General features: G+C 41.8%; 1 protein-coding gene across 1 annotated transcript in view; it reads left to right on the forward strand.

Moving 5' to 3' along the window:
• LOC133424366 (Golgi-associated kinase 1A-like) overlaps positions 1-25,126 on the forward strand; it is a 74,275-nt gene extending 49,149 nt beyond the window's left edge. The window contains exons 2-6 of the mRNA XM_061714915.1: positions 703-1,794; positions 4,321-4,761; positions 11,178-11,300; positions 20,537-20,640; positions 23,051-25,126. Coding sequence (XP_061570899.1) covers positions 703-1,794; positions 4,321-4,761; positions 11,178-11,300; positions 20,537-20,640; positions 23,051-23,255 — 1,965 coding nt within the window. The 3' untranslated portion in view covers positions 23,256-25,126. The remainder of the gene's footprint in view (positions 1-702; positions 1,795-4,320; positions 4,762-11,177; positions 11,301-20,536; positions 20,641-23,050) is intronic.
• The last annotated feature ends 1,754 nt before the right edge of the window (positions 25,127-26,880 follow it).

A 26,880-nucleotide genomic window follows, 5' to 3' on the forward strand; every position in this document is an offset into this window, starting at 1 on the left:
CCCCCTTATGATCCAGGTCCTGGTCCAGGTTTCTACTCCCTTATGATCCAGGTCCTGGTCCAGGTTTCTACTCCCTTATGATCCAGGTCCTGGTCCAGGTTTCTACTCCCTTATGATCCAGGTCCTGGTCCAGGTTTCTTCCCTCATAAAGGGGAATTTTTTCTTGCCACTGTTTGGCTTAAGGTTTTTCTCCCACTTTTTTCCAATATATTGCATTTTTCAGTGCATTTTTAGCCTAGTTATTTTTGTGGTAGAAGTATCCTATTGGTCCTATCGGTATCGGCAAGTACACAAATTAAAATGCTCGTACTCGGTGTGAAATAAATGGTATTGGGGCATCCCTAGTAATAATTGCTCGGGGTTCATGTTCTGGTCTCTGGAAAGATCCTAGAGACAACTTCTGTTGTAATAGACGCTATAGAAATAAAATTGAATTGAATTGAAATTGAAAAGATGTACAAAAAGAGTTTTTCCGCCTCCTTCCTTTGAATGATCTGACTCCCATTGACTTCCATTTTTCCACACGCCAGGAGAGGAGAGATATTAGCATCGTCGTCGTTGAACCCCTCAGGAATTTTAAGTGCTTGGCTCTGTACTTTTATGGAGGAAATACTTTGAAATCTATGATGCCACAACATTATAATCATGCATCTGCTGGTCTCCCTCTAACTCGCATTCCTTTATTTTTCTCTCCTCTTGCAGGCCTGGCGAGTGAGGTCGAAACTCTGCTATGGTCAAAAATGGATTCTCCTTTTCTCCCCCGTCTTCCTCCTTATCCTCATCGTCTCTGTCATGGTGATCCCCCTGCCTCCGCCTCTGCCATGTCCTGACGCCAAGTGGCGGCTGTCGCGGGCCCTGAGCTCCATGAGGGAGTTGGGACTTAGGCCCGGGATTGCAGACCCCCCTCCAGCCCCCGCCCTCCAGCAGCGTTCCTCGCGGAGGAGCAAGAATCCAGTGGCACAGAAACAGAGTGTTGCCAGCGATGACAATCACAGGAACAAAGCAAAACTCTATGCAGACATCCAGAGAAGTAGATACAGAAACAGAGGCAGTGCTTCCAAGAGGAAAGACCCGACGGACGGCGTCCAGTCAACCAGACGAAGTCAACAACCTCCACTCTCAGAGTTTACAGTCAACAACGCTGAGATCAGGCATCGAATTAGGCCAAGCAGCCGCAGTTCTGTGGGGAAGCGCACTGCAGAGGCATATACTTATCTTGAGAGGAGGCCGACCACAGTAGCACTTAACTCTTCCCGAGCAGATAGCGCGATGAGCGTGGGAGACAGACGGGCAGACACGTGGACGTACGAGAGCCCCCGCAGGAATGCAGACAGGCAAACACATGACAGCCATGCGAGCGTGAAGCCACAGCAACATCGAGCTTCGGAAAAAAAACACAGACAGGCAGCAAAGCACTCTTTGGGGAAATCTGACAATGGGGTGAAGGAGCAACTTCCTGTGAAAAGGCCGTCCAGGGATCACAAAGCATCCCATCATCCTACAGAAGAGGTGAAGACGATGTCCAGGTCAGAGGACCACAGAGAGGCCTCCTCCGAGCTGGGCGCCGCTGCAAGGGACCAAGGGGACTGGTGTCAGAGCTTCGGAGAGGAGGACTGGTCGGACGGTCAGGGGAGGGTCAGATCCAGCAGAGATCTGCAGCCCCTGCCCTGGCTGAGCCAGGATGACCTGAAGAAGATGGAGCTCCTCTCCGAGGGCCAGGTTGTTAGTAAAGCCCGGGTACCGGCGCACGGACAGGTTCTCCAAGTGGTGCTAGATCCTCCCGCTCACCACCAGGTACACCCTTGGTCTCCTTAGAAATCTGATTGGGCGGCACGTTTCAGCTCCTTCAACCCCCGGGCTGGGAACTGTCCTTCCCCCATCACAAAACAGAAATGATCAGGAGCTGTTGATAAAAGCTGCTTCAACGATATATTTTGGTTTTCCTACAAAAAACACAGTTTAACTCTCACCAGAACGATCTGTTCCGATATGTAATGGGTGTGTATGTGCCAATGTTTGTTAAATTACTAGGGGTGTAACGATACACTAATCTCACGATACGATACGATACACGATATTGAGGTCACGATAACGTTATGATATTATAGCAGTATTTTTTTATTAATCTTGAATGAGGAACATATGACTGGAAAAAATTGTCTTTTATTTGAAAGAGACAAAATACAAAAAAATGCTGTGCGTTTGCCCTGTTGTTACAGTTTCAATTCAATTCAATTTTATTTGTATAGCGTCTTATACAACAGATGTTGTCTCTAGAAGCTTTCCAGAGACCCAGAACATAAACCCCCGAGCAATTATTACATAGACAATGGCAGGTAAAAACTCCCCTAGTGGGAGAAAAGCCATAAGCCAAACAGTGGCAAGGAAAAACTCCCCTTTAGGAGGGAAGAAACCTGGACCAGGACCTGGATCATAAGGGGGGACCCTCCTGCCGAAGGCCAGACTGGGGTGGTCGGGGACGTCAGCAGCACACAGCAGACATCCACAGAGGCATATGGAAGCAGCAGCGGGATGACCGGGTGGGGGGCACAGGCTCCTGAAGCTCCGACCTGCAAACATGCACAAAAGAGAAAAAAGGGGGCCAGCACAAGAAACTACAGGAAACTACGATGGACAAAAATGATGGCTATGAGATACTTAGAATAAATAAAAATGGAAAAGGAGAAGAGAGGAAGGGAAGAGGAGAGGAGAAGAAGGGTGAGAGGCACCGCCCAGCGGATCATGTCGGTGCCCCCCTGCAGCATAAGCCTATAGCAGCATATCTACCGCGAAGCTATATTTGAGACTAACTATTATAGTTTTGTTCTATAGCTGCAACTATGACTACTGACTCTAACACACTAAAGTTTACACTACCTAGAGATTTACCAACACCAGCTAGAGGTTTACTAAACATTAACTGGCTTTACTAAACAGAAAGGTTTTAAGTTTAGTTTTAAAGGTGGAGGTGGTGTCAGCCTCCTTAACCCAGATTGGAAGTTGGTTTCAAAGTAATGGTGCCTGATAGGAGAACGCCCGCCCTCCAAATCTACATTTAGATACTCTAGGAACTACGAGTAAACCTGCACTCTGAGAACGGAGAGCTCTGACAGGAACATAAGGCACTATCAGGTCTTGCAAATACTGCAGAGCTAAGCCGTTTTGGGCTTTATACGCAAGAAATACAATTTTAAATTGGATTCTGAATTTTACGGGTAACCAATGGAGCGACGCTAACACTGGAGAGACGTGGTCTCTCCTGCTAATTCCTGTCAGTACTCGTGCTGCTGCATTTTGGATCAGCTGGAGCCTATTCAGCAAATTACTAGGACATCCTGCTAACAACACATTACAGTAATCTAGTCTAGAAGATACAAACGCATGAACTAGTTTTTCTGCATCACTCTGCGAGAGGATTTTCCTAATCTTGGCAATATTACGGAGATGGAAAAAGGCTATTTTACAAACCTGATTGACATAATGGTTTAAACGACAAATCCTGATCGAAAATAACACCAAGATTTCTCACAGTTGCACTGGAAGCCATCGCAACACCATCTAATCCCTTCCTAAGATGCTCTGGACCAAGAATGATAACCTCTGTTTTATCTGATCCGATTCAATCCGATATTGATTTGGGTTAATGTTATTAAAACTGTTTTTTGAGCTGTTGCATGAATGATATTACTGTGTAATTATGCAACATATTAATACTAGTATTATATTGAGATTCAACAGCAAGTATTGCAGCTAATGATGCTGTAAGGACCAATCAGCTCCCAGAATGCTGATAGAACTGCTTTCAGAAACATTGTGGGGCAGAATCACCGAACAGATCCAGGGCAGAAAACAGAGACGGATGAAATCAGTTTTAATTTTTCCCAGATTCCGATTAAATTTTTTTTTTTCCATTTTCGGTCTTTTTTGTTTTAAAATTTTTGAGAATTTGGTTTTTAGCATTCTATGCAAATGTGACCCCAAGACAGTATATAAAGTAATGAAATATAGACAATTCATGCAATTATAACTGAAAACTTCAATGTTTTCATATCTTTAAACATATTAAAAGGGAAAGAAATGGCACCAGTTTTTCTTGTGTCCAACAAAACATCCTTTTTTGGGCATAAACACAAAAATTCCCCCCCAAAAAACGATCTTTAGACATATGAATCGATTTTTAGGAATTAATATGAGAATCGATTTAGAATCGGAAAATCAATTTTTTTCAACACAGGCCTAGCCAGTTCTTTAAGTTTTGCAGCCCGCCCCCCCAGCGTCTTTTCTGATTCGGTATTGTACAAATGTAATATAATGTTACAGAAGCCGCCACCCAGGAGCAACTCCCGGCAGCGCAGCGCTGGACGCGGCGGCCCTGCGTCCTCCCACGGCGAGCGTTGCCAGCAGGGCCGCTGCGCGCTGATCAAGCGGCCCGAAGACTGGTACGAGGTGTTCGCCTTCCACCTGGACCGGGTCCTGGGACTGAACCGAAGTCTCCCCGTGGTTCTGAGGACGTTTCACAGCGACATCCTGCCCTACCGGTACACCAGCGGCCCCCCGAGACCCGCCGTGTGGTGGGACCCCGACATCCAGCACGTAGCCGACGCAGACAACGACCAGAACTCGGTGCCGCTCAGCTGGGTCCAGTATCAGCAGATGCTCCAGGCCCGGTGTGGCAGGGAGACGGATCTGCTCTCACAGCCCTGCAGGGGAATCCAGCACTCAGAGTGGGGGAGACTCGCGCTGCTTGACTTCTTATTACAAGTAAGTGGAATCTCGTTGTCGCTCGAATGTGGATCCTGTTGATATGTTGAAAGCTTGTATACACAGTAATCTCTGGCTGTAACACGGTTCACCTTTCACGTCTGCTTCACAGATTTGCATTGTGCATCGTGTTCTGCATTCTGATTCGCTAAACAGTCTCCCCACTTCTTCACTTCCTGTGTCAAAAACATTGGTCGCTTAGCAACAATGCTGAGAACGGCCAATGATCTTCAGCAGCAGCTCAGGAACGGGACCCTTTGATGAATCGTTCATTACAGTTCTCACACCGTGTCATAACTGCATGCGATGCGAGCGAGTGTCAGCGACAAAATCAATTCCATTGCTTTATTTTCTATTGGACTGTCCTAACTGGACTCAGCGACGCAGCGCGCCGTTTTGAGCTGAACATTTGTCGGACGTCCTGCTTCTATTTTCTTCCTGTCGCTCGTGTTGAAAGCCGATTGAAAGCGCTGTAGGAAACGGTCATGGATGAGGAACGGCTGATCCAGTTAGTTGAAATGAGAAGTTATCTCTATGATCCTCCTCATTTCACTACAAAAACCTCAATAAAGTGGCAGCTGGCAGCTTTTTATTTCACCGTGCTGCGCTGGGACGACATCTCGGCACGTCCAATAGGAGAGGAGGAGGTGGAGGCTGCACCGACTCTTCTCCTTGCGCTGCGGTCGCACATACACATGAATGGAGTTGTATCGGTTGCTGTGTGGACTATGTTCTCACTACAAATAAAAAAAATTAACCGCTCCAGGTCTGGAATGGAAGCGAGCCGAGACCACCTCTACTAGGAGATCTCAGCTCGCTTGTTTTGTCCCGCATCCAAGCATGATTGCTGTATTCACATATACCAAACGTTCTGATCTTTAGGGGGAAACCCTCCCTGTTCTGGAACAACTTCTCCAAACTGGACAGGTGTGAAAGCACCCTTAGGCTTGTGTCTTTTTCATTTACCTTAATGTGATAGACAGTCTCTGCTTAGCGAGAGACTGACCAATGGGAGTCGCGCTCGCTTCGCCTCGTCTGTTGACCTCGCTGAGCTGCGCAGATTCCAGCCAGTCAGCGCGTTGCGAGGTGCTGCCACTAACCCTAACCCTAACCCTAACCCACTTTAGGAGCGCATGGGCGGGTAGTGCAGTGAGTAAAAGGCAAGTTTCAGCTGTCAATCAAAATAACGTGGGCGGCCCATAATGGTTTCAGTGTGGACAGAGAGCGTCCAATGCCACGAAGTGCGACGCGATAGTCGGACGCTCGCATGCAGTTAGGACACGGTGTTACATGGTGGCATGTCGGTTTATAAGAATCTTTTTGCCCAGAAGAAAAAAGAGTGACAACAACGACCCATAACTATGTTCTTCTCTGGAAAAAACACACCTGCACCGCGGCTTTAGAAGAAAAAGACGCTACAGAGCGAGTCAGGATGCAGCAGTCAGAGCAGTGAAATACGCGCCAGTCACAATCTGTCCTACTGTACTTATTGTATTTTTTCCATAATCATTTTTCATTTTCCACACTCCAGAAGAGAGAATACCACACGTGCACACAAGCTGGGCCATCATTTAATTATGGTCATGGGAGAAATAAATGCTTTCCATGTAGGAAGATGTGGGTGTCTGCTGGGATTTCTTCATGAGACGGGCTTCGGCTGTTTCCAATGGACAGCTGTTCTCAGTCAAATGCTCTGCAGACTCAAAATTCATCATCTGATGCCTGAAATTTCTTCTTTTTTTTCTTCTTGTCTGCATATATATTAATGGTTAATACCATGTTGGTAAGAACCTAAAGCATATATACACGTTCAAAAACCAGACAGCGTCGTAGCGTCTGCAGCTGTTCACGTGTGTTGGTAATGGAGTACGACTGAGGATTAAGTCAATGTTTTCATTCTTAAGAACTCAAATGTAGCACAGAACGCTGACAGATGCGCCCACAGACGCATGCGGCCACAGTTGGCGACGGGATTTACACGACGGGGAGTCCCTTAAAGGGTGTGGCAAACATCTGCAGTGGTGGATACTTTATCTGATACTTCATTTAGAAACACGGATGTGTGCATTCTTTGATAAAAGTAATAGAACATGTGTCTTAAATTGGTATTTGATAGAGTGAACGAAGACAATTCCGGCCATAGAGGTCGAATATATCCAAGCATTCATTTGATCTGTTTGCACAGATGTACAGCTTGTCTCTCAAACTTGATTCTCCTTGGCTTTACAGCAGTGACATTTGGATGTAAACTCACCGTGGCTGAGTTTGTTCAAAGGTATTGATATTGTCCCAGCTGGTGCTCCGTCATATGGACACATCCATATTTATGGTTCACTTCCTAACTGCAGAGCTGGAAGATCAGCTGAATCTGACGCCGTTCAGCTGAAGGACAAACACCCACATCGACAGAAGACGGTCGTAGCTCACTAATTAGTTTTGCATCCTTTAGTTGTGCAAATAAACCAGCATTTCCACACTACCACACGTGTCTCCATCTAAAACTTCACAGAGCAGACGCAGCTTACAGTCAGCCTCAGACTACAACCTGCCAATGTCAGTAGAGGAAAAGTTTTAATTAATTTCAAAAATACGTAGTTGAGTTGTCACAGTAAGCGTCTGACTCTGAATAGCACGTTCAACACTGTCAGGCGCACGGGAACAAACATGGACCATCATTGACATGCTTTGGAGGAGATGAACCCTCACCCTCTCAGCCCCCAGTGTTGTACAAGTTCATACTTCTCATGAACTAGTTGAAAGTTCAGTTCACATAGTTTAAAAATGAACAGTTCACGTTCATAGTTCACCATTTTCATTTTGAACTAGTTCAAATTCAGTTCATTTCAATATTTTTAGGTGAGAAGTACAAATGAAACACCCCCTTATCCTAAAACTGTTCACAGTAAACAATCATGTATTGTCCTAGTGACTTTCCAACTTTACTCAGAGACTGTAAATCTCCAACAATGTAGTTTATTATCAGTGTTTCTACCTGTTGCAGGTAAATCAACCCCCTGAAGGTGCAGCAGTGAGACTGGGGTCGTTTGGGGCTGTTTCTGGTCTTTCCTGATCACTTTGTTTGATTGTCAAGGACTTGCAGATATTTTCTCACACTGGACGGATGCTTTAACTCAAGTCAGTTGCTCTTAGACTTCCCAAAATCCAGGCTCAAAACAAAAGGTGACCGAGCTTTTGCGATGGCTGCCCCTAAGCTGTGGAATAGCTTGCCACTAAATATTAGATCTGCTCTGACCCTAGAGGTTTTTAAGTCTTCTTTGAAAACGTATTTCTTTTCTTTGGCTTTTGGTGTACGGTGAATAGTGGCCTACATCTGTGAGTAGGGATTGTGCACTTTGTGTGTCTGTTCTTTGCCGTCTATTTTCTATTTTTATTACTATTTTATTGATCATCCTAGAACGTTGGTGATTTTATTGTTTCTACACTTTGTACTGTATTTTCTTTTGGTATTATTTCATTTTAAATGGACACTGTACAGCACTTTGGTCGACCTTGGTCGTTTTTAAATGTGCTATATAAATAAAATTGACATTGACATTTCAAATGTGAAGTTGACGAGGCAGACGCTCAGACTTGTTTTCTCTGTGCAGGTGGACATAATTTGCACAGAAAGGTTAGATTTCTACCGTCAGACTCTTTGGGAGACGATGTGTAAAATTCCGGCAGATAATAATAAGGGTCATCATCTGATGTCTCGCTGACGCTGCGTCTGCAACGTCTCTCTCTTCACTGGTCATTTAAAGATGCACCGGGCTCGGGCCGCCGTTGCCATGGAGCTGGTGCCCGTTGCTATGCTAGTGTCTGCACTGCATTGTGGGTAATGTAGTGTGAAGTCATCTTCTCGTTGAGTATTTTAAATGTGCCCCCGCTGGTGAAATGAGAAGGATTATTCCATAATAATTGGACTTAAACAGTGAAGCTGAAACTCACGTAATCTGAACAGTTCAAATTCCCCCTGAGAACAAATAATAAATGAGGTGATTGATGATGGACTCCAAGCCTGGGAGAGGAAGCCTGCCCAAGGCTCAGGAAATGACCTGACAGTTTATAGATAGTTATATAATATAATATAAACTAAACTAAAATCACATGGAATCTTGTTCAACTCTTCATTTTATTTCGTTACATGAAAATGTGGTATGAGATCATGTCATTTAACCCTTGTTCTGTCTTTGGGTCAAAATGACCTAATTCTCCTGTTCTTCTTTGCTCCTGCTCTCTCCTTCCTTCTCCCTTCCTCTTTTCTCCCTTCCTTCCTTCTTTACTCGTTTCCTTCCTTCTTTTCTCCCTTCCTTCCTTCTTTCCTCCCTTCCTTCCTTCTTTTTTCCCTTCCTTCCTTGTTTCCTCCCTTCTTTCCTTCCTTCCTTCTTTTCTCCCTTCCTTCTTTCTTTCTTTCCTTCCTTCCTTCCTTCCTTCCTTCCTTCCTTCCTTCCTTCCTTCCTTCCTTCCTTCCTTCCTTCCTTCCTTCCTTCCTTCCTTCCTTCTTTTCTTCATTCCTTCTTTCCTCCCTTCTTCCCTTCCTCCTTCCTTGACCCGAAGACAGCACAAGAGATAAGAATGATTATGACCTACTGACCTTATTACGTGAGGATAAACTGCTGTGGTGCAACTGTGTGATATTATTAGAGGAGCTCAACAGTCTGATCAAGCAGAAGTAAAACATAAAACATGCTTATTTTCCTAAATAACTAGAATATAATCATTCTTCTCGGTATACAACAAATGAAGTGTTTTAAAACGGCCGTTTTAGCCCAGAGGTTTCCTTCACGCTGGGTGTAATCATGTACGCTCCGTCTCCATCCGTGACGGCCCCACCCTCTCTGGTGCAGTCCGTTTAGTCGGGTCCACACGGAGATGAAATGTCTATCTAACGGCCACCCACGGCGTGCGTGGGGCTGAATATGAATATACCCATGAGGCAGCGCTCATCCTCTTGCTGCCAGAAGTCAATCCCTGTAACGAGGCCAAGCTCTAATAGCTCTATTGATCTGCTGAGAGCAGATGAGTGCACCTATGAACATGTGTTCCTATATGCATTTTTACACCTCCCGTAACGCTGAGTGCAGGAACCAGACATGAAGAGGAAGAGCAGCGTGAAGGACACACCCTGACGCACTAACAAGCATGTGGATGTGGCAGTGAGGGACAAGAGGGCTGTAAGGTGACGTACAGTGAAGGTGACACACAGTGAAGGGTCCACCGTTCCAGACGGCCTTAGTGCTGGAGATGACAAAGCCGGCTGGTTCTGATCACCAGGGGCCTCATTTATAAAGCTTGCTTGCGCACAAAACAGGGCTTGAAAGATGCGCAAGCCACCTTCTACGCAAAGGTTGGGATTTAAAATTAAAAAACTAACCGAAAAATCTGCGTATCTCTACGCCAACCCTGACCCTCCCGTAGGAACTTAGATAAGATCTGGGGAACTGGCGACGCAGGCGGTGAGGTGGTGAAATGAAGCCAGATTCATGTCATACTCTTAATGTCATCACATATCAGACTTATGATATAATAGCGCTGATCGTGTCCATCTGTGTTTGAAGCTCAGCGTCAGTCAGGACTCTGGTGCTGCTGCAGCCGCGGTGCAGGGCGCCGGGTCCGGGAACCTCCTCACACCCACCACGACAACTGTAGAGTGACTGAGGACAGAACAAATGAGGGGCTCCGTAGAGCGTTTAGGGCAGGGGTCGGCAACCCAAAATGTTGAAAGAGCCATATTGGACCAAAAACACAAAAAAACAAATATGTCTGGAGCTGCAAAAAATGAAAAGTCTAATGCTGAAGTACAATCTCGAGAAAAGTCAAAATGTTGAGAAAAAAGTCAAAATGTCGAGAAAAAAAGTCAAAATTTCGAGAAAAAAAGTCAAAATTTTGAGAAAAAAAAGTCAAAATTTTGAGAAAAAAAGTCAAGATTTTGAGAAAAAAAGTCAAAATTACGAGAAAAAAGTCAAAAGATCGAGATTAAAAAGGAAATGTATTTAAAAAAAATAAAAAAAGGGAAAAAAAAGAAGAAAAAAAAGGAGAAAAAAAAGGTCAAACATTTTTGAAAAAGCTCCAGGAGCCACTAGGCCCCTGCTCCTTCAGGGGGTTGATTTACAAAAATCTGGCGACGAGAGGGAATGAGTGGAGTTGAGCGACTCAGAGGTGCAAAAACAAAAGAAATCTCTTCCCTGTAAAATGTCCCTCCGTACGTGTGTGTGTGTGTGTGTGTGTGTGTGTGTGTGTGTGTGTGTGTGTGTGTGTGTGTGTGTGTGTGTGTGTGCGTGCGTGCGTGCGTGCGTGCGTGCGTGCGTGCGTGCGTGCGTGCGTGCGTGCGTGCGTGCGTGCGTGCATGTGTGTGTGTGTAAACCTCTTTGCATCTTGTTCCTGAAGTGTGCTGACTTCTTGTCCTGTTTCTGCAGGTAAACGACCGCCTGGACAGGTGCTGCTGTGGGTTTACACCTGACCCTGCAGACCTGTGTGTGGAGAATCTGCTGCACGCCAAGTGTGGCAACAGCAAGGATCTCCTACTCGTTCACATCCTGGTATGTTTGATTGCCACATTTATTTGTATTTTATCTTCAGTGCATCAGGACTCATCAAGCTGGGAAAGTTGTTTTATTAAACTGTGGCGTTTGACCACAAAGCAGTGTTTTCATCTTTTTTTCCGAGTTTTGAATCAGGGTTCGGCTGGAGATGCAGTGGAGTAAGTTTGTATCGCAGAACAAAAGACAACCTTCCCCCTAACACTGTTATTCTATAAAAAAGCCAAATACGAGACATTGCTCTTCAACGAGACATGCATGTCTTCTAAGTGTGTCGGTGCGTCCAAAATGCCATACTAAACAGTATATACCGGTAATCAAAAAGTAGACTTAAGTTGGGCACACTTTTGAGTAAATATCAGTAGTATGCATTAATTCTGACGTACTACTCAGAGACACACGGCCGTTGGGAGGGGGAGTTGTTACCATGGTAACCTGTCACAGCAGCAGTAGCAGCACCGCTCCGCCTAATCACACCTAATTCCTCACATTTGAATTGTAGCATGATGGTGGTGGAAGCTGCAGCTGCAGCTTTGCTTGGTACCGGTAACGTTATCCTCCATTTTTGTTGGTTGCTAAGTATCTGCGCAGCACTTAGCAACCAAACACAGCTGCATTGCATTGTGGGAAGTTTCTGCTTAGCTAGTGTCCATCAATCCACACTAATACATTTCTCCAGAATGAGTATGGATAGTACATACTATTGAGTACTAATGTTTTGGACGCACTAAAAAATCTCACATACTGTTTTTGCTACTCATTAGGGTGGAAGGATGGAATGCTAACTAGCAGCTAACTAGCAGCTAACTAGCAGCTAACTAGCAAATCTTCTGACTTCACCACAGAAGTGCATCTTCCATGAGCGCCAGTTAAACAAAGTAAATAAAGTTGAACAACGAGGTTCAGAATACACTCCAAGGATGTAAGTTAGTTAGTTAGTTACGGCTGCTGCCGCAGAGCTGTCAGTCACTCTAACTGGATTTGATGGAGGAGACATTTCCACTTTATTCACATAATTGTATTTCAACTTTATTCTCGAAATGTCTACTTTATTCTGGAAATTGTATTTCAACATTATTCTCAACATTTCGACTTTTGTCTTTAAATTGTATTTCAACACTAATCTTGACATTTCGACTTTTTTCTCAACATTTCAACTTTTTTAAATAATAAAAAAAATAATAAAAAAAATCTTCCCCTCTCAAGTATTTTTTCTCCTGCAAGACCCTTATACTCTTCCGTACTATCAAAAGTACCGTAGACGGTTTTTATATCTGATTATGTGTTCCCTGCTAGGAAAGGCTCATTGCAGAAGCTCAGATATGTCGTGTGCTACGTACTGTAAACCAGTATAGTGGAGAAATCCACTTTATAAATTGATTTTAAGTAGCTTTGACTGTCGCAGCAACAAACCTTTATTGCGCATTGCAATGCAGTGAAAATGCAGTGAAATGAGCAGGTTTTAGAGCGTAGTGCAGTACGGATGTGTCTTTTTGGTGGCTGTCGGATTCTTCATATGCCTCACGGCATCCTGCGTGCTCTGATTTCATACAACTCAAGGGAAAAGACAAGAATCAAGACTAGGAATTCATTTCTGGGTGTGAGGTGAACTGGTGGAGAACTGACTCAGTGTTAATGGGTGATGGATGTTGGAGATTACTAGTGTTTATTTCTTCTTCATTATTTATCAAAGTTCTGCTGAACCAGAGTTGACGTTGTAATAATGGAGCATTAAACGGAGAGGGATAACAGGAACAGCTGGGGGCCTGTGAAACGACACGTCTCACTGAGGGACCAGGAGAGATCTGAGAAGAACGGCTGATTTTTTTTTTTTTTCTTTTTCCAGTTCTTAGTTAGTTTCCTTTATTTAACCAGGTAAAAGCTCATTGAGATTAAAATCTCTTTTCCAAGAGTGACCTGACCAAGAGGGCAGCAGAAACAGTGTTACAACAGCGAAAAAACAACAACAAACAGCAGTCACACACTATAGTCAGGGACACAAACAACATACAACATAAACTCAGGAACACGACAGGTCCGTATAATGTCAAACTTTTCAGTACTATTCAATTAAAAACAATCACATTGTCCAAGAGAACTTCTTTCTCGATCCTTTAAAATGGAAGTAAATTCCCCCAGAGTGATCAGTTCAGGTTCAGATCATTCTGAAGGTTATTCCATGACCAGGGAGCAGCAGATCTGAAGGCTTTTTTTCCCAAGTCCAGTGTCGGCTCAAGGAACTAACATGCGGAGGAAATCCTGTGAGCGTAGGTTGTAAGGATTAGCGTCTCTACACATGTATTTAATTCAATTAAATTCAATTTTATTTGTATAGCGTCTAATACAACAAAAGTTGTCTCTAGGTGCTTTCCAGAGACCCAGAACATGAACCCCGAGCAATTATTACATAAACAATGGCAGGTAAAAACTCCCCTAGTGGGAGAAAAGCCTTAAGCCAAACAGGGGCAAGAAAAACCCTTTAAGAGGGAAGAAACCTGGACCAGGACCTGGATCATAAGGGGGGACCCTCCTGCCGAAGGCCAGACTGGGGGTCGGGGACGGCAACAGCACACGGCAGGTGGAAGCATGCAGCTCCTGAAGCTCCGGCCTGCAAACATGCACAAAATAGAAAAAGGGGGCCAGCTCTCCCAATCTACATTTGGATACTCTAGGAACTACGAGTAAACCTGCACTCCGAGAACGGAGAGCTCTGCCAGGAACATAAGGCACTATCAGTTCTTGTAAGTAATGCGGAGCTAAGCCGTTTTGGGCTTTATACGCAAGTAATTAAATTTTAAATTGGAGCAACGCTAACACTGGAGAGACGTGATCTCTCCTGCTGAATCCTGTCAGTACTCGCTGCTGCATTTTGGATCAGCTGTAGCCTATTCAGCTACTTGGACATCCTGCTAATAACACATTACAGTAATCTAGTCTAGAAGATACAAACGCATGAACTAGTTTTTCTGCATCACTCTGCGAGAGGATTTTCCTAATCTTTGAGATATTACGGAGATGGAAAAATGCTATTTTACATGCTATTGACAAATCCTGATCGAAAACAACAATAAGGTTTCTCACAGTTGCACTGGAAGCCATCGCAACACCATCTAATCCCTTCCTAAGATGCTCTGGACCAAGAATGATAACCTCTAGTTTTTCTGCATCACTCTGCGAGAGGATTTTCCTAATCTTAATCCTAATATGGAGAACCATGGAGAAAGTCTGCGGGCAGATAAAGATGGACAATTTGCAGTTTCACACAAAGTGCAGTGGTGAACAAGATTGCCACATCCTGTAATAAAGGCACGTAAGGCACAATGATATACACTGTCCAGCTTTTTCAAATAAGTGACAGGCGTGTTCATAAACAACAAGTCTCCATAATCCAGTAAAGGAACAAAAGTGGTTGATATCAAATATTTCCTAACTTGCAAGGAAAAACAAGACTTGTTTCTAAAGAAGAAACCCAATTTCATCTTAAGTTTGGGTACAAGTTTTTCTATGTGTGGTTTAAAAGAGAAGTTCTTATCAATTACAATTCCTAAGTACTTATTTGTTGTGACCATTTCAAGTTCAATTCCATGAGCAGTTAATACTTTAGGAAAGCTCAATGGTAACGGTTTGCCATTTGAAAATAACATCCCTTTTGATTTACCTGCATTCAGTAGCAGTGTAAGCTGAGTCAGATGGGACTGAACAACATCAAAAGCAGACAAGAATTCAAAGTTTTGCACTACAGAAGAGGATGAACAATATATGACCGTATCATCTGCATAGAAATGGAATGCAGCATTGGATACATTGTCACATAGATTGTTTACATAAATGGAAAACAGCAACCTTGTTCTGTTGAACGGGACGTCTCATCGCCCAACACAATTTTGGCTTCACATCTGATCTGGAACATCTCAAGATCGCCAGATAGGAGATAGAAGATCCTCTTTCTTACAATGAGCCCAACGGGCGGGCAGATTTGTTGTTATAGAAGTTCAGCAAGTCCCATTTTACTGCACAAAATGCAATCAACACGAGCAGCGGTGCAGAGAAAATTGTGGGCTTTGTTTATTTGAGAAGGGGAGTTTGTGCAAAACATTCTCCATACGAGGTAATACGAGGTGCTGTTACTGCTGCTTACTGTATTTATGTCTCCTTAAATGCATCACGTTTGTAAATGCTTAGTGATTTGTGCCTACACAGACTGGCCTGTGAATTTGAGAAAATTAGCGTTTAAAAAGGAGCTTAAAGTATGTTTAATTTACTTTACCTTGGTTATCGTTACAGGCTCGTCGCCTCAGTCCTTGGTATATGTTCATTTATAAAGCCTTCCTTCTTATTTATCTTCTCTTTTTAAAGCGACACTACGTAACTTTTCCACCTTAATATCATATTTCCAGAGTCATTGTGATGGTACATCAACTTCCAACAGGTTTAATGAACCTCTGTCATGGTCTGAGGGGTCTGTATCACCTTCACTGGCACTATGTAACTTTGAGGAGCATGGTAGGAACCCTGCCACACTAAAAAACTACAAATCTTTACGGCTTTGACTGCTTTACGGCATACGTCACTTCCCCCTCCTTCCCGATTCGCAGTCGAGACGAAAATGGGCGGGGCGGGGAGCACAGCTCTGCAGGAGCTGGTAACCCGTTGCTGCGTTGTGGCTGCAGCAGCTCCACACAACAGATGTGGGGAAAAGATCCTAATGGTTTATTTCTGCTCGGTGGCAGAACCACGGAGGCCGGCCAAGTATCTGATATAACAGAGTAAAAGAGTGAAAGAGTCTCGCTTGGATTGCGGCTGTAACGACCAAACACCTTCCACACAGTAAAGCCTGAATTATGGTTCTGCGTTAAATCGACGCAGACCTACGGCGTAGGGTACGTGGCGACGCGCAACGTACGGTGCGTGTCGCCGCGTACCCTACGCCGTAGGCTCTGCGTCGATTTAACGCAGACCATAAACAGCCTTAAACCACAAACACACACACAGACGGGTCGGATCAAAACACGGGTTTTATTCCCCACTTTGCCAGCTAAACGCAGTTGCTGGCCAGCTCTCTGCGGTGCAATTAACCCCAATCTTCAGATAAAACTAGTTTGTTGAGGAAAAAATATTAACTCTTATTTGTAGCTGCAGAGGAAAAAAATTATCTCACGAGGATAACAAAAATATTGCTCCTTTCTAAAGAGTGGCGCTCCGACGAGGAGCTCCACTCTTAGTAGGGATTTCATATGGATCCAGACCGTTAATAATCATTATTTTCTCCATATACCGCTCCCTGGCTTCCTTGTTTAAGGTATCCCGGTAAATTCCAGTTCCTTTCCAGCAGTTTAACATCTTTTAGTTTTCATTCCGTCTGTTCACTTGGTGAAACAGAAAAGTCCGTCCCGTCTTCTCTTAAAACAAATGCAGCGACGGGACAGGATCTTTCCGGCAGTACGCGCTGGTGCTCATGGGAAACGTAGTGTTCTTTCTGGTAAAGCACTACCGCTGTTGTCCAAAAGATGCCGCCAAACTCAGAAAAGCTGAAAGTTACGTTGTGCTGCTTTAACATGGAAACAAGGAGGTTACAATCTCCGCAAAAATGGACATTTTAGGATTTGGTTGTTCCAAAAATAAGAACAGAATTTGGGAAGAAAAGCTTTTAGGTTTTCAGCACCAGATGCTTGGAATAAACTTCAATCCGAACTGCATTTACCAAACCTCATGAGTGACTGAATTTAAAGCTCTGATGAAAACATTGGAGTTCAGACTGTCTGTATGCAAGTGTTTTAATTAATTATGTCTTTATGTAATTCATTTATTTGTTTGTTTGTTTTTTATCTTTTAATTCTGTAACTATGTTGCTGATATCTTGGCCAGGTCTCCTTTGTAAAAGAGACCCCCGATCTCAATGGGACTAACCTGGTTAAATAAAGGCTAAATAAAATAAAAATCAGAAGCAGTTATTGAGCAGGGGTCAGAGGTCGGAGCCGGGAGGCTGGAACTGTAACAGCCTGGAATCGGACCCTGTTTGGGGAAGGCGGTGAAAAAGAAGCAGAAAAGAATGAAAAGCTTGAGATGGACGGAGCTGCAATAGTTGCATCATTTATGCTTGCACTCATGTAAGGATTTGGCCGACTGACGCATGAAGACGTGAGGACGGCCGAGGGTCAGCTCTCGTCTGGAGCACAGCCTGCTGCCATGGAGCCAACACCACCTACCCAGCACTCACAGGAAATACCATCATGTTTGCCTGTTACAATCTGTTTAAAGAAATAACAATATTGTTAAAGTGATGTTATAGTTAGAGATCATTAGGACTTAATGTGGTGAGAGTAGGCCCAAGCTGCATGTACTGTTCTCCCTGTGCGCTGAGTACTTCTTGTACGTTATCACAGTTTAACAGTCAGCCAAACTCAGGTATGACACTACACTTGAGCCAGGATTAGAGCGTCTTGCTCCCTTTATTTCCTTCCTTATATGGTGAAATACCACGAGTGAAACTGCAACAGAAAATAATACAAAGCTCAGTTTCATTTACAGTATATAAACAGTGTTGAATATATCTTTAAAATATAAGAACTGCACACCAAAAATAGCTATTAACATTATCATCTTGCATTACTTGATTGATTGATTGGTTGGTTGGTTGGTTGATTGATTGATTGATTGATTGATTGATTGATTGATTGATTGATTGATTGATTGATTGATTGATTGATTGATTGATTGATACCTTTATTGTTGCCTTAATTTGTTGCCAAACAGCTCATGACATTCAAAAAGAGGAAGACACACAGAAAAAAAACAGATCCAACAATGCAACAATACATATAAACACACTGCTGGTCCAACAAACAGGAAGTGCTGCTAGTTGTTGTAAACTTAATGTCACATATTCCTTAATCATGCATATACTTAAACACTTTATGAACTTACAGCCATTACTTTCTGGAGCATGAGGAGAGACGAGAACATTCAGAGTGTGTCAGTCCACACAACGTAGCCTCCGATCACACTTCAAAATAAAAGTTGAGCTTCAAAATAAAGGTCCAGTTCTCTTTAGAACTACAACAACTGAGTGTGTCGCTGCGTCCAAAATCGCATACTTTCACCCTAATGAGTATGCAAAATGAGTATGTGAGATTTTTTAGTGCGTCCGAAACATTAGTACGTACTCAATAGTATGTACTATCCATGCTCATTCTGGAGAAATGTATTAGTGTGGATTGATGGACACTAGCTAAGCAGAAACTTCCCACAATGCAATGCAGCAGTGTTTGGTTGCTAAGTGATACGTATATGTCATAAGTATAATATTAAGTATAATTATATTATTATATAATATTAATATTATAATATTTGTATATATTAAAGGAGCATGAGGCTCCTTTTAAGGAATGAGACTCTCTAGCGCCACCCTTCACCACGACGGCCGTTGGGGGTACTGCAGCCAACAGTGAAGCCGGCACGGGAGAACGGGGAGAACGTGCATGCAGCGTCATGTGACGTCACATCTGCAGGACAGCGCGGGAAATTCGGAGTCCGAATTGCAGCACATTTTGCAGCACACAGCCTGTTCAAGGCAACGGAGAGATACACTAGAGGAAACATTCTTTTTGGTTTGGAACGCTTCATCTGACATTATTACTAGAAAACTTAAAACGTATACGAATTTTTTTCATAAATCCTGCCTCAATCCTGCCTCAAGCTCCTTTAATATTATATAATGTCATCTTGTTTCATCCAGAATAAACAGGAAATAGCGGAGCGGTGCTGCTACTGCTGTTGTGACACGTCACTTCCTGCCAACGGCAGGAAGTGACGTGACGTGACGTGTGCGCTCTTAATAGTACGTCCAAATTAATGCATACTATTGATATTTACTCAAAAGTGTGCCGAACTTAAGTGTACTTTTTAGTATATACTTTTTAGTATGGCATTTCGGACGCACCGTGTGTCTTTTCCCTACCACAATATCACTGTAACACAAACAATTCAAACATGTCAAATATATTAAACTATGAAAACAACTCTGAGGGCAGAACACTGTGATCACGACATTAACAAACTGCAGTCCTGTCATTTGATCCAAGAAAATATTGGCAACAAAAAAATCCCCCGTTTCTACAAGCAACATGTTGAGAGGACGAGTGGTCCAGACTGTTGAGCGCTGCTGCTGAATGCTCCGCATAGTTCTGCAGTTCATCAGTAGGTTTGTTTGTCTGCTGTTGGCTGAGCAGCCCAGAGTTCATGACGGGGTTATCGGGCCGTTCCTGCCAAACTAAACACCAAGAAGCAGCGTTTAGCTGTTGATGTCTGCAGCAAACCTCCTGAACTTTCCTCTTTTCATTTTCACTTCTTTTAAATTGCTCTGCAATTAAAAGGTGTGGTTTAAACCAGCCTCAAATTCTGCCTTTTAATCAGCTTTCTACATATTTCAGGCTGTAATCAAATACACTTGTAAAAGATGCTGAATTAGTCAAAAAGATTCTACTTAAATTAAGTTAATTTCACGCTTTATATTAATGTTAAACTCAAAGTTTCTTGGTTTTCCTCATTGTTGTTCGGCATTCTTCAAAAGGAGCAGAAATGTTATTACAATTGAAAAGCACCTATGAATACAAAATGATTAATAAATATAAAACAAAGGTATAATAGTACTTATGGACATGTACTGTATATGTATATGTGTGTATGTATGTATATATGCGTATGTATGTATATATATATATATATATATATATATACATATACATATATATATATATATATATATATATATATATATATATATATATATATATATATATATATATGTATATATATATGTATATATATATATATATATATATATATATATGTGTGTGTACATATATTCAGTATGCGTGTGTGTGTGTATGTATGTATGTATGTATATGTGTAGGTATGTGTATGTGTATGTATTATTGTATTATTGCTTATATATATATATATATATATATATATATATATATATATATATATATATATATATATATATATATATATATATATATATATATATATATATATATATATATATATATATATATACCGAAAACATATTTTTCTTTGTATAACACTGATGATTTACACCTGTACTTTGGGTTATTTGTGTTGTGGAAATTGAATGGACCAATAAACTAAACTAAACTAAAATGTACCTTCATGCTAATATTTGTTGAATAACGTTATATCTTTATTTGTTTGTGTGTTGTTTGTGTGTTTAGGTGAGGAGGGCCGACCCCTCCAGACTGGTGTTCATAGACAACGCGGGCCGACCCCAGCAGACTCCAGACAACCTGAACTTCAGGCTGGTGCAGGGCATCCACCAGTGAGTGGAGGAACAGCCAGAATACACACACAGGACCTGCAAGTCATTACCTTTGACACATTCTTGAAAGTCACGTTGGCCCACAGTTGACAGAAACAACATAAAGAAATGTTTCCAAAGAAAACAAAATGAATCTAACGAACCATTTCCCTGCTGAGCAGCTTTAAAATGAGCATTTCAGAAACTTTGAGTTTTTATTTGTTACAACATCTGTGTGACTGGAATAGTGTCCTTTCAATTATCCTGCTATTCAAAAGGATAAATAAATCAGTTGTAACAGGATATCCCTGCCAGTCGGTTAAGTTTATGCAGTTAAGACTGTGCTGTTCCATAACATCTCCTCAAGTAACCATAAGCTCGTAAAATCTCACATTATTACTTGTCACTATTTTAAACAAAGTTTGGAGATAAGGAAAGACAAGTCATTTTCCAGAAGTGTAAAATTACTCATTTAATTTTTTTTTGTATTTTTCTAAATAAAACTCTTCTTGGAGAGCAACATTTTAGCAAAAAAAACTATCCTGCCTGCTTCCAGTTTTGCACACCATGTTTCAATGTTGTTTTAAATTAATATAATCTAGAAATTAAAAGTGAGAACAAAAGGTGGCCAAGTTACTTCGAATCTGCTTCGATCTGTTAGGGTCCTAGCACGGTTAGGACTCTGTTAGGACCCTCTGATGTAGCAAACTAACATTCATGACCACTTATGGCACTTTTCCACTAGTACCTACTCAGCTCAACTCGGCTCATCTCAACTTGGCCTGGTTTCTTTTCCATATCAATTCAGCACCTGGATCAGAAGTAGGAGGTTGGAGTGAAGCTGCTGTGACGTATTTGAATTTGTGATCTAAACGAAGAAGACAACAACACTAAAGATGTAGAACCTGGAGGAGATGATAGATGTGCTGCTGGATCTGTGGCTTGTGTTCAAGTTAAAAAATTAGAGAAGCTTCAAGCAGCGACGCTTTTTAATTTTTGTTAGTTTGTCTCTGCTGCTGAAAAGTCAGCTGGATCCATGAGCAGCTATGAAGAGACAGAGCTCCTGGTGGATCTGTTCGTTCCTTATCTCCGTCTAGATCCCTTTTTAATTCTCTCCTCAGCACCAGGTTTATGAACATCTGCACCTCAGAGTTGGATCATGAAACAGACTTTTGCTGCCGTTGCCTGTTGAATAAAATGAACAAGAATCCGTCAGAGTCTCTTTCTCTGATTTCCTCCTCCTGACTCAGACGTCTGACTCCAACCCCCCGACCAATCGGTGGTCTGTAGTGTGATGATGTCAGATACAGCCGACTCAGCAGCTTAGAACCTCGGCAGAATAGATACAGAAAGGTATCTACTCGGCACGTTAGACCCCTAGTGGAGAAGAACCAAACCGAGTGGAGCCGAGCCGCGCTGAGTCAACACAGTCTCACTCCCGACTCGTCAAAAACCAATGCCTGGTCAGGAACCTTGAGCGACACCTACTGACGCAAAAGGTACCCGTCTGCATCTCTTTCAGACGCAAGTAGACTCCAATAGGGTCCAATGTAATCCCGTCTGCGGCTATATGTGACGCCAACCCAGTCTCACATAAAAACGTTCCCTGCCTACGTTGTTCCAAAGTGCAAAAACGTAGAGGGCTAACAATAATAGCCTACAATGAATTGTATATCTGTTACATTTTTCCGACTATTCGTTTTGCGTCCAAGTCACTGACTTTCAAGATTCTGGCCGTCACACCAAAAACATGGCAGACATTTCTCATTTTTTTGTGAAACAAATCAATATTTTGAGTTAGTTTCTGCATAAAACTGCGTTTTGATTACCTTTCTAGCGAGAAATATATATTTTACTTTCATAAAAACTGCGTTTTGATTACCTTTCTAGCGAGAAATATATATTTTACTTTCATAATATTCACTCAGTGAATGTACATAATCACACGCTTCCTCGTTGTTGGGAAGTTGTTTCAGATCTAGTCTTCAGAATAACGTGAAATCGCAACGTTTCAATAATGTGAAACCAGTGTCCTTGTTTGATAACATTTGCACACAAATCTTAAACTTGTAAGGTTCTAATGAATTGACCAGGAAGATGAAGACCAAGAATTTCCCTGTGAGGCATTTCATGTACAAGACAATTGAAAGTGCTTCACATTAAACAATTATTTTAAAATGCATTTAAAAGTTAAAAAGAGTTTAAAAGCAGCATTGAAGAGAGACGGATGTTAGTTAAGAATAAAACAAAATGCAAGGACAGGTTGCAACATAGTACATTTAAAAACACACGACAAAGCAGAACACCTGAAGTGAGTTCACAGGTGCATCCTGTCTATGAAAGTATTACACTTTCTGTCTGCTTTTTCTTTTCTATTGAAATGCTGTCACCTTGTGAAGCTACAAAGCGAGTCAGTAATTTGTCTTGACAGGTTTCCAGAGAAAGCTGTGTCTGTGCTTCGCTCCGGCTGCCTGGAAAGTCTTCTGCTGCGCTCCCTGCACACGGACCGGGAGTTCTGGGACAGCCGTGGGGGGGCGGCCGGGCTCAGGCCCCTCATCCACGTGGTGGAGCAGAGGGGGAGCATCCTGCTCCAACACATCACAGACCGGAACCTGGGGCTCAAAAGGGACCCGTGACTCCGCTTGGCAGGCCAAACTGGAGCTCAGAATAAATGTTGCAGCTTGATAAGACGACATTTCCTCGGCACCTCAGAGCAATCAAAGATGGAACGCTCTGGAGAAAAACGGCCTCCCAAAGTCATCAAGCTTGCAGACATGAAATGATGCTGGAATATTGCATCTAACTGCAGTGACAGAGTCTTTATATGTGCAATCAAATGGTGTCAAATGTGATTTATCTTTTACATAGAGAAAATGTGCACACACACATATATATAGTTATACCAAGGTCTGTGTGAATACTGGATTCTGATTGGCTGGCAGGTGTAGGTTAAAAGTGATAATCTACACCTAGAAAACAAGTTTGGTCAAATTGCCTGATAACTTTAATATCATTGCGCCGGATCAACTGCCAGGTGGTAACCACGGCAACAGAGATTCAGAGGACGGCGCAGGACGGCGACATGAGTGATTTTGTCATTTATTATAATTTATTTGGTGAATTTAATTGCATAAGGACCTTGAAACTATTTTCAGAGTTATGGCTTGTCAAAAAACTTGTAACTTACCAGGTTCCAACGGCTGCAGACGAGAGATTAAATAGTCAGCTCAGCCGCTCAGCTGTGGCTTGTTATAAAACTAATGATTTACACTGAAAACACATTAAAGCATGAATAACTGATTTAATATTTATGTTTTTTGGTAAGTGACCGTGGTATAAACAGGATAATGCCTTCCAGGTGAACATTAACATAAATATATGGACTTGGCCCCCGCGTCGTCCATATATTTATGTTAATGGCCACCTCGTCGGGCATTATCCCTTACTTATATACAGGATATATGTAAAGTGTATATCACTGCCATCGGAATAAATCATCACAAATGTTCAAGCAATTGTACAAAAGCACAATGTAAACAGCTTTCTGCAATGCAGAGTCATCCAGACATGAGATGGTTAATGTAAAAGCTTTCTGAGGTAATTACTGAGCTTTGCAGATCAATGAGCTTAAGCTTAACTCTACACTCACATTTGCTAAACCAACGGGCAACGAACAGACAGGATCTTAACCAAAAGGAGGACGTAATCAATCAACCTGATCAGGTTGTAATCAATCAGCTGCTGCAGGAGGAAGCTGATGTTCTTCATAGCACATGGTCATCGTTTGTCATTGAGTATGTTTTGGGCTGTTTTGCATATCCTGCAGAGCTTTGGGGCTGGTAGATAGCAGCCCTGTTTGTGCAGTTTAGACCCTTCACCAGTCTGTGTGCTCTATTTCCTCTGTTTACATAGACTTTCAGTTGATATATGGCTTAAACTAATAAACTGTGGGCGCGCTGGGATAGTACTGATGAAAAAATTAAATGATGTAGCGTTTAAATGATGCGAGGTGGCCGCCGAGCCGCTCTCCAGCCCGTGGCCTGAAAAGCAAACGCTTTAAAAGCCTTTACATTAACGGGCCGTAATTGAAGATGTCATTAGTAAATCTGAGTAGTTATAATTTCCTTTCAGCTGGTCAGAGGTCTACTGATTAAATATAGTTTATAAGTAGATGACGTACAAATGAGTTAAAACTGTAAACCCTTTAAAAACTCTTTCATTACCAGGACATATACAGGGGATATTTTTTGAAAGAGAGGGAGCTACAACCTCAGGGCTCAGTTTAATTTAAAAGTTCTCAACAGACACACAAACACTGAAGAGTTTATGTATGTCGACCTGCGGAGTGAAATTGTGGAACAGCCTGAACATGGAGATAAAGAAAGTTTAAAAAAAGATACAAAGAAACATTCTATTCAAAATACAGATGTGAATAAACATGTAGATATGTACATTTATTAATATATGTAGATATATAGATTTATATTATGGATATAAATATGTTATATGTAGGTATGTATATGGATATATTGAGTTGTATTATACGTATAGTATTTGTGTATCTACCTGTATATCTCTATTAATGTATATATATATATAGATATGTCCATATATAGATTTATAGTAATTTTTATGTATATAGTAGGAGGTAAATATATAAACCAGTGTGTATATATATATATATATATATATATATATAGCATATCTACTCTTATATAGTTATTCAAGTATATTGTTATACCATTGTTGTCTATTGTTCTCTATTATATTGTAGTATTATAGTAAAGTAATGATAATGTAATACTATACATTATAATTACTTCTAATAGTACATACATACATAGTAGCACAACTAAATGATGGGTGTTTGTTTTCTTTTCTTTTGTTAGCTTTGATTTGTTTGTTGTTTGACTATATTCATATATATAATTGAGTATTATATCACTATATTGAACAGTTATTAAAGTAGGTATGGGTGTTTTAAAAGTAAGCTTATTGAAACTCTTGTTATATGTAAGAATGTGTGTAAGATTCAGGGGTAGGACTGGATAAGTGGTTACTTCATTACATATATATATATATATATATATATATATATATATATATATATATATATATATATATATATATATATATATATATATATATATATATATATACTAATCTTTTTTTATCGTGCATGTTCGAAAATAAAATCTTCAAATCAAAGATGATGTCTGAACAAATGGGAGGAAAATATGTTTTCACTCTGGCTGTAAAAACTGCTAGATTTTTGCATTCATGACAGTCTGGACTATAAGTCTTGGTTTTCTTCATAGCTTGGCCAGTCATGATGACTTATTTACTCATATTGAAATATATAATTTCACGTGTTATGTTAATTCCCTCTGACTGACGTGACCACGCAGTAAACATCACAGCCGCGAGAGGACGGTCTAGGCTTGTGAAAACTAGTGGTTAAATACAAAGTTTCTTACCGGGGGACGTGGTTGGACTCGCGAGCTTCTGTTCAGCCTCCTGGTCTGATCTTTCTGCTGGCGCGTAGCTGAGCAACAATGTGTTACGTTAACATACCGGCTCCTGCTCAGCCTGGTCTTTATCCTGCTGGGATTATTGTAACTTGCCTTTCCAGGTGAAGTGTCTGTTCTTGGCTTTTGTAAAATAAATTTCTCCCAAAAATGCGACTTATAGTCCAGTGGCACTTCTGTGTTTTTTTCTTCTTCAAGACGCATTTTTTGACTGATGTAACTAAAACTCCAGAGCGATTTATACTCCAGAGGACATGCGGCGAGGGATGACATAGATAGATAGATAAATGTTGATGTCTATGTGGAAGCGTGGTCTATGTGGAAGCGTGATCTGACGGGGTATTTTCATCTGTCAAATCATCCTACCTGCATTTATCTATGTGGAAGCGTGGTTTGATGGCTTATTTTCTTCCGCCAAAGCGTCGTACACATAGATCTATGTGGAAGCACATTCTCACTTCCTTCTATTAAATCGTCTATTTGCATGAAAAAGCCTTTGAAAAAAAAGGAACTGAGATAAAAGAAACGGGGATCGTACTGTAGTATTTTTTGCCGAGGTAGGACACGTCGGCAGAACACCGGCATGACATATGTCTCATTCATCCTGACGCTCAGCAGAAACAGGCTGCAGGAAGCCGCCACGCATGCTCAGCAGGCTCATTTATGCACATACAGTTATGGAGTACTTTACTTTGCCCATTCATGGTAGAAAGTGGGCGTGTAGAGGGCGGGA

Source organism: Cololabis saira, chromosome 3 (genome assembly GCF_033807715.1).
Source record: "Cololabis saira isolate AMF1-May2022 chromosome 3, fColSai1.1, whole genome shotgun sequence".
In the NCBI taxonomy this organism is placed as follows: domain Eukaryota; kingdom Metazoa; phylum Chordata; class Actinopteri; order Beloniformes; family Belonidae; genus Cololabis; species Cololabis saira.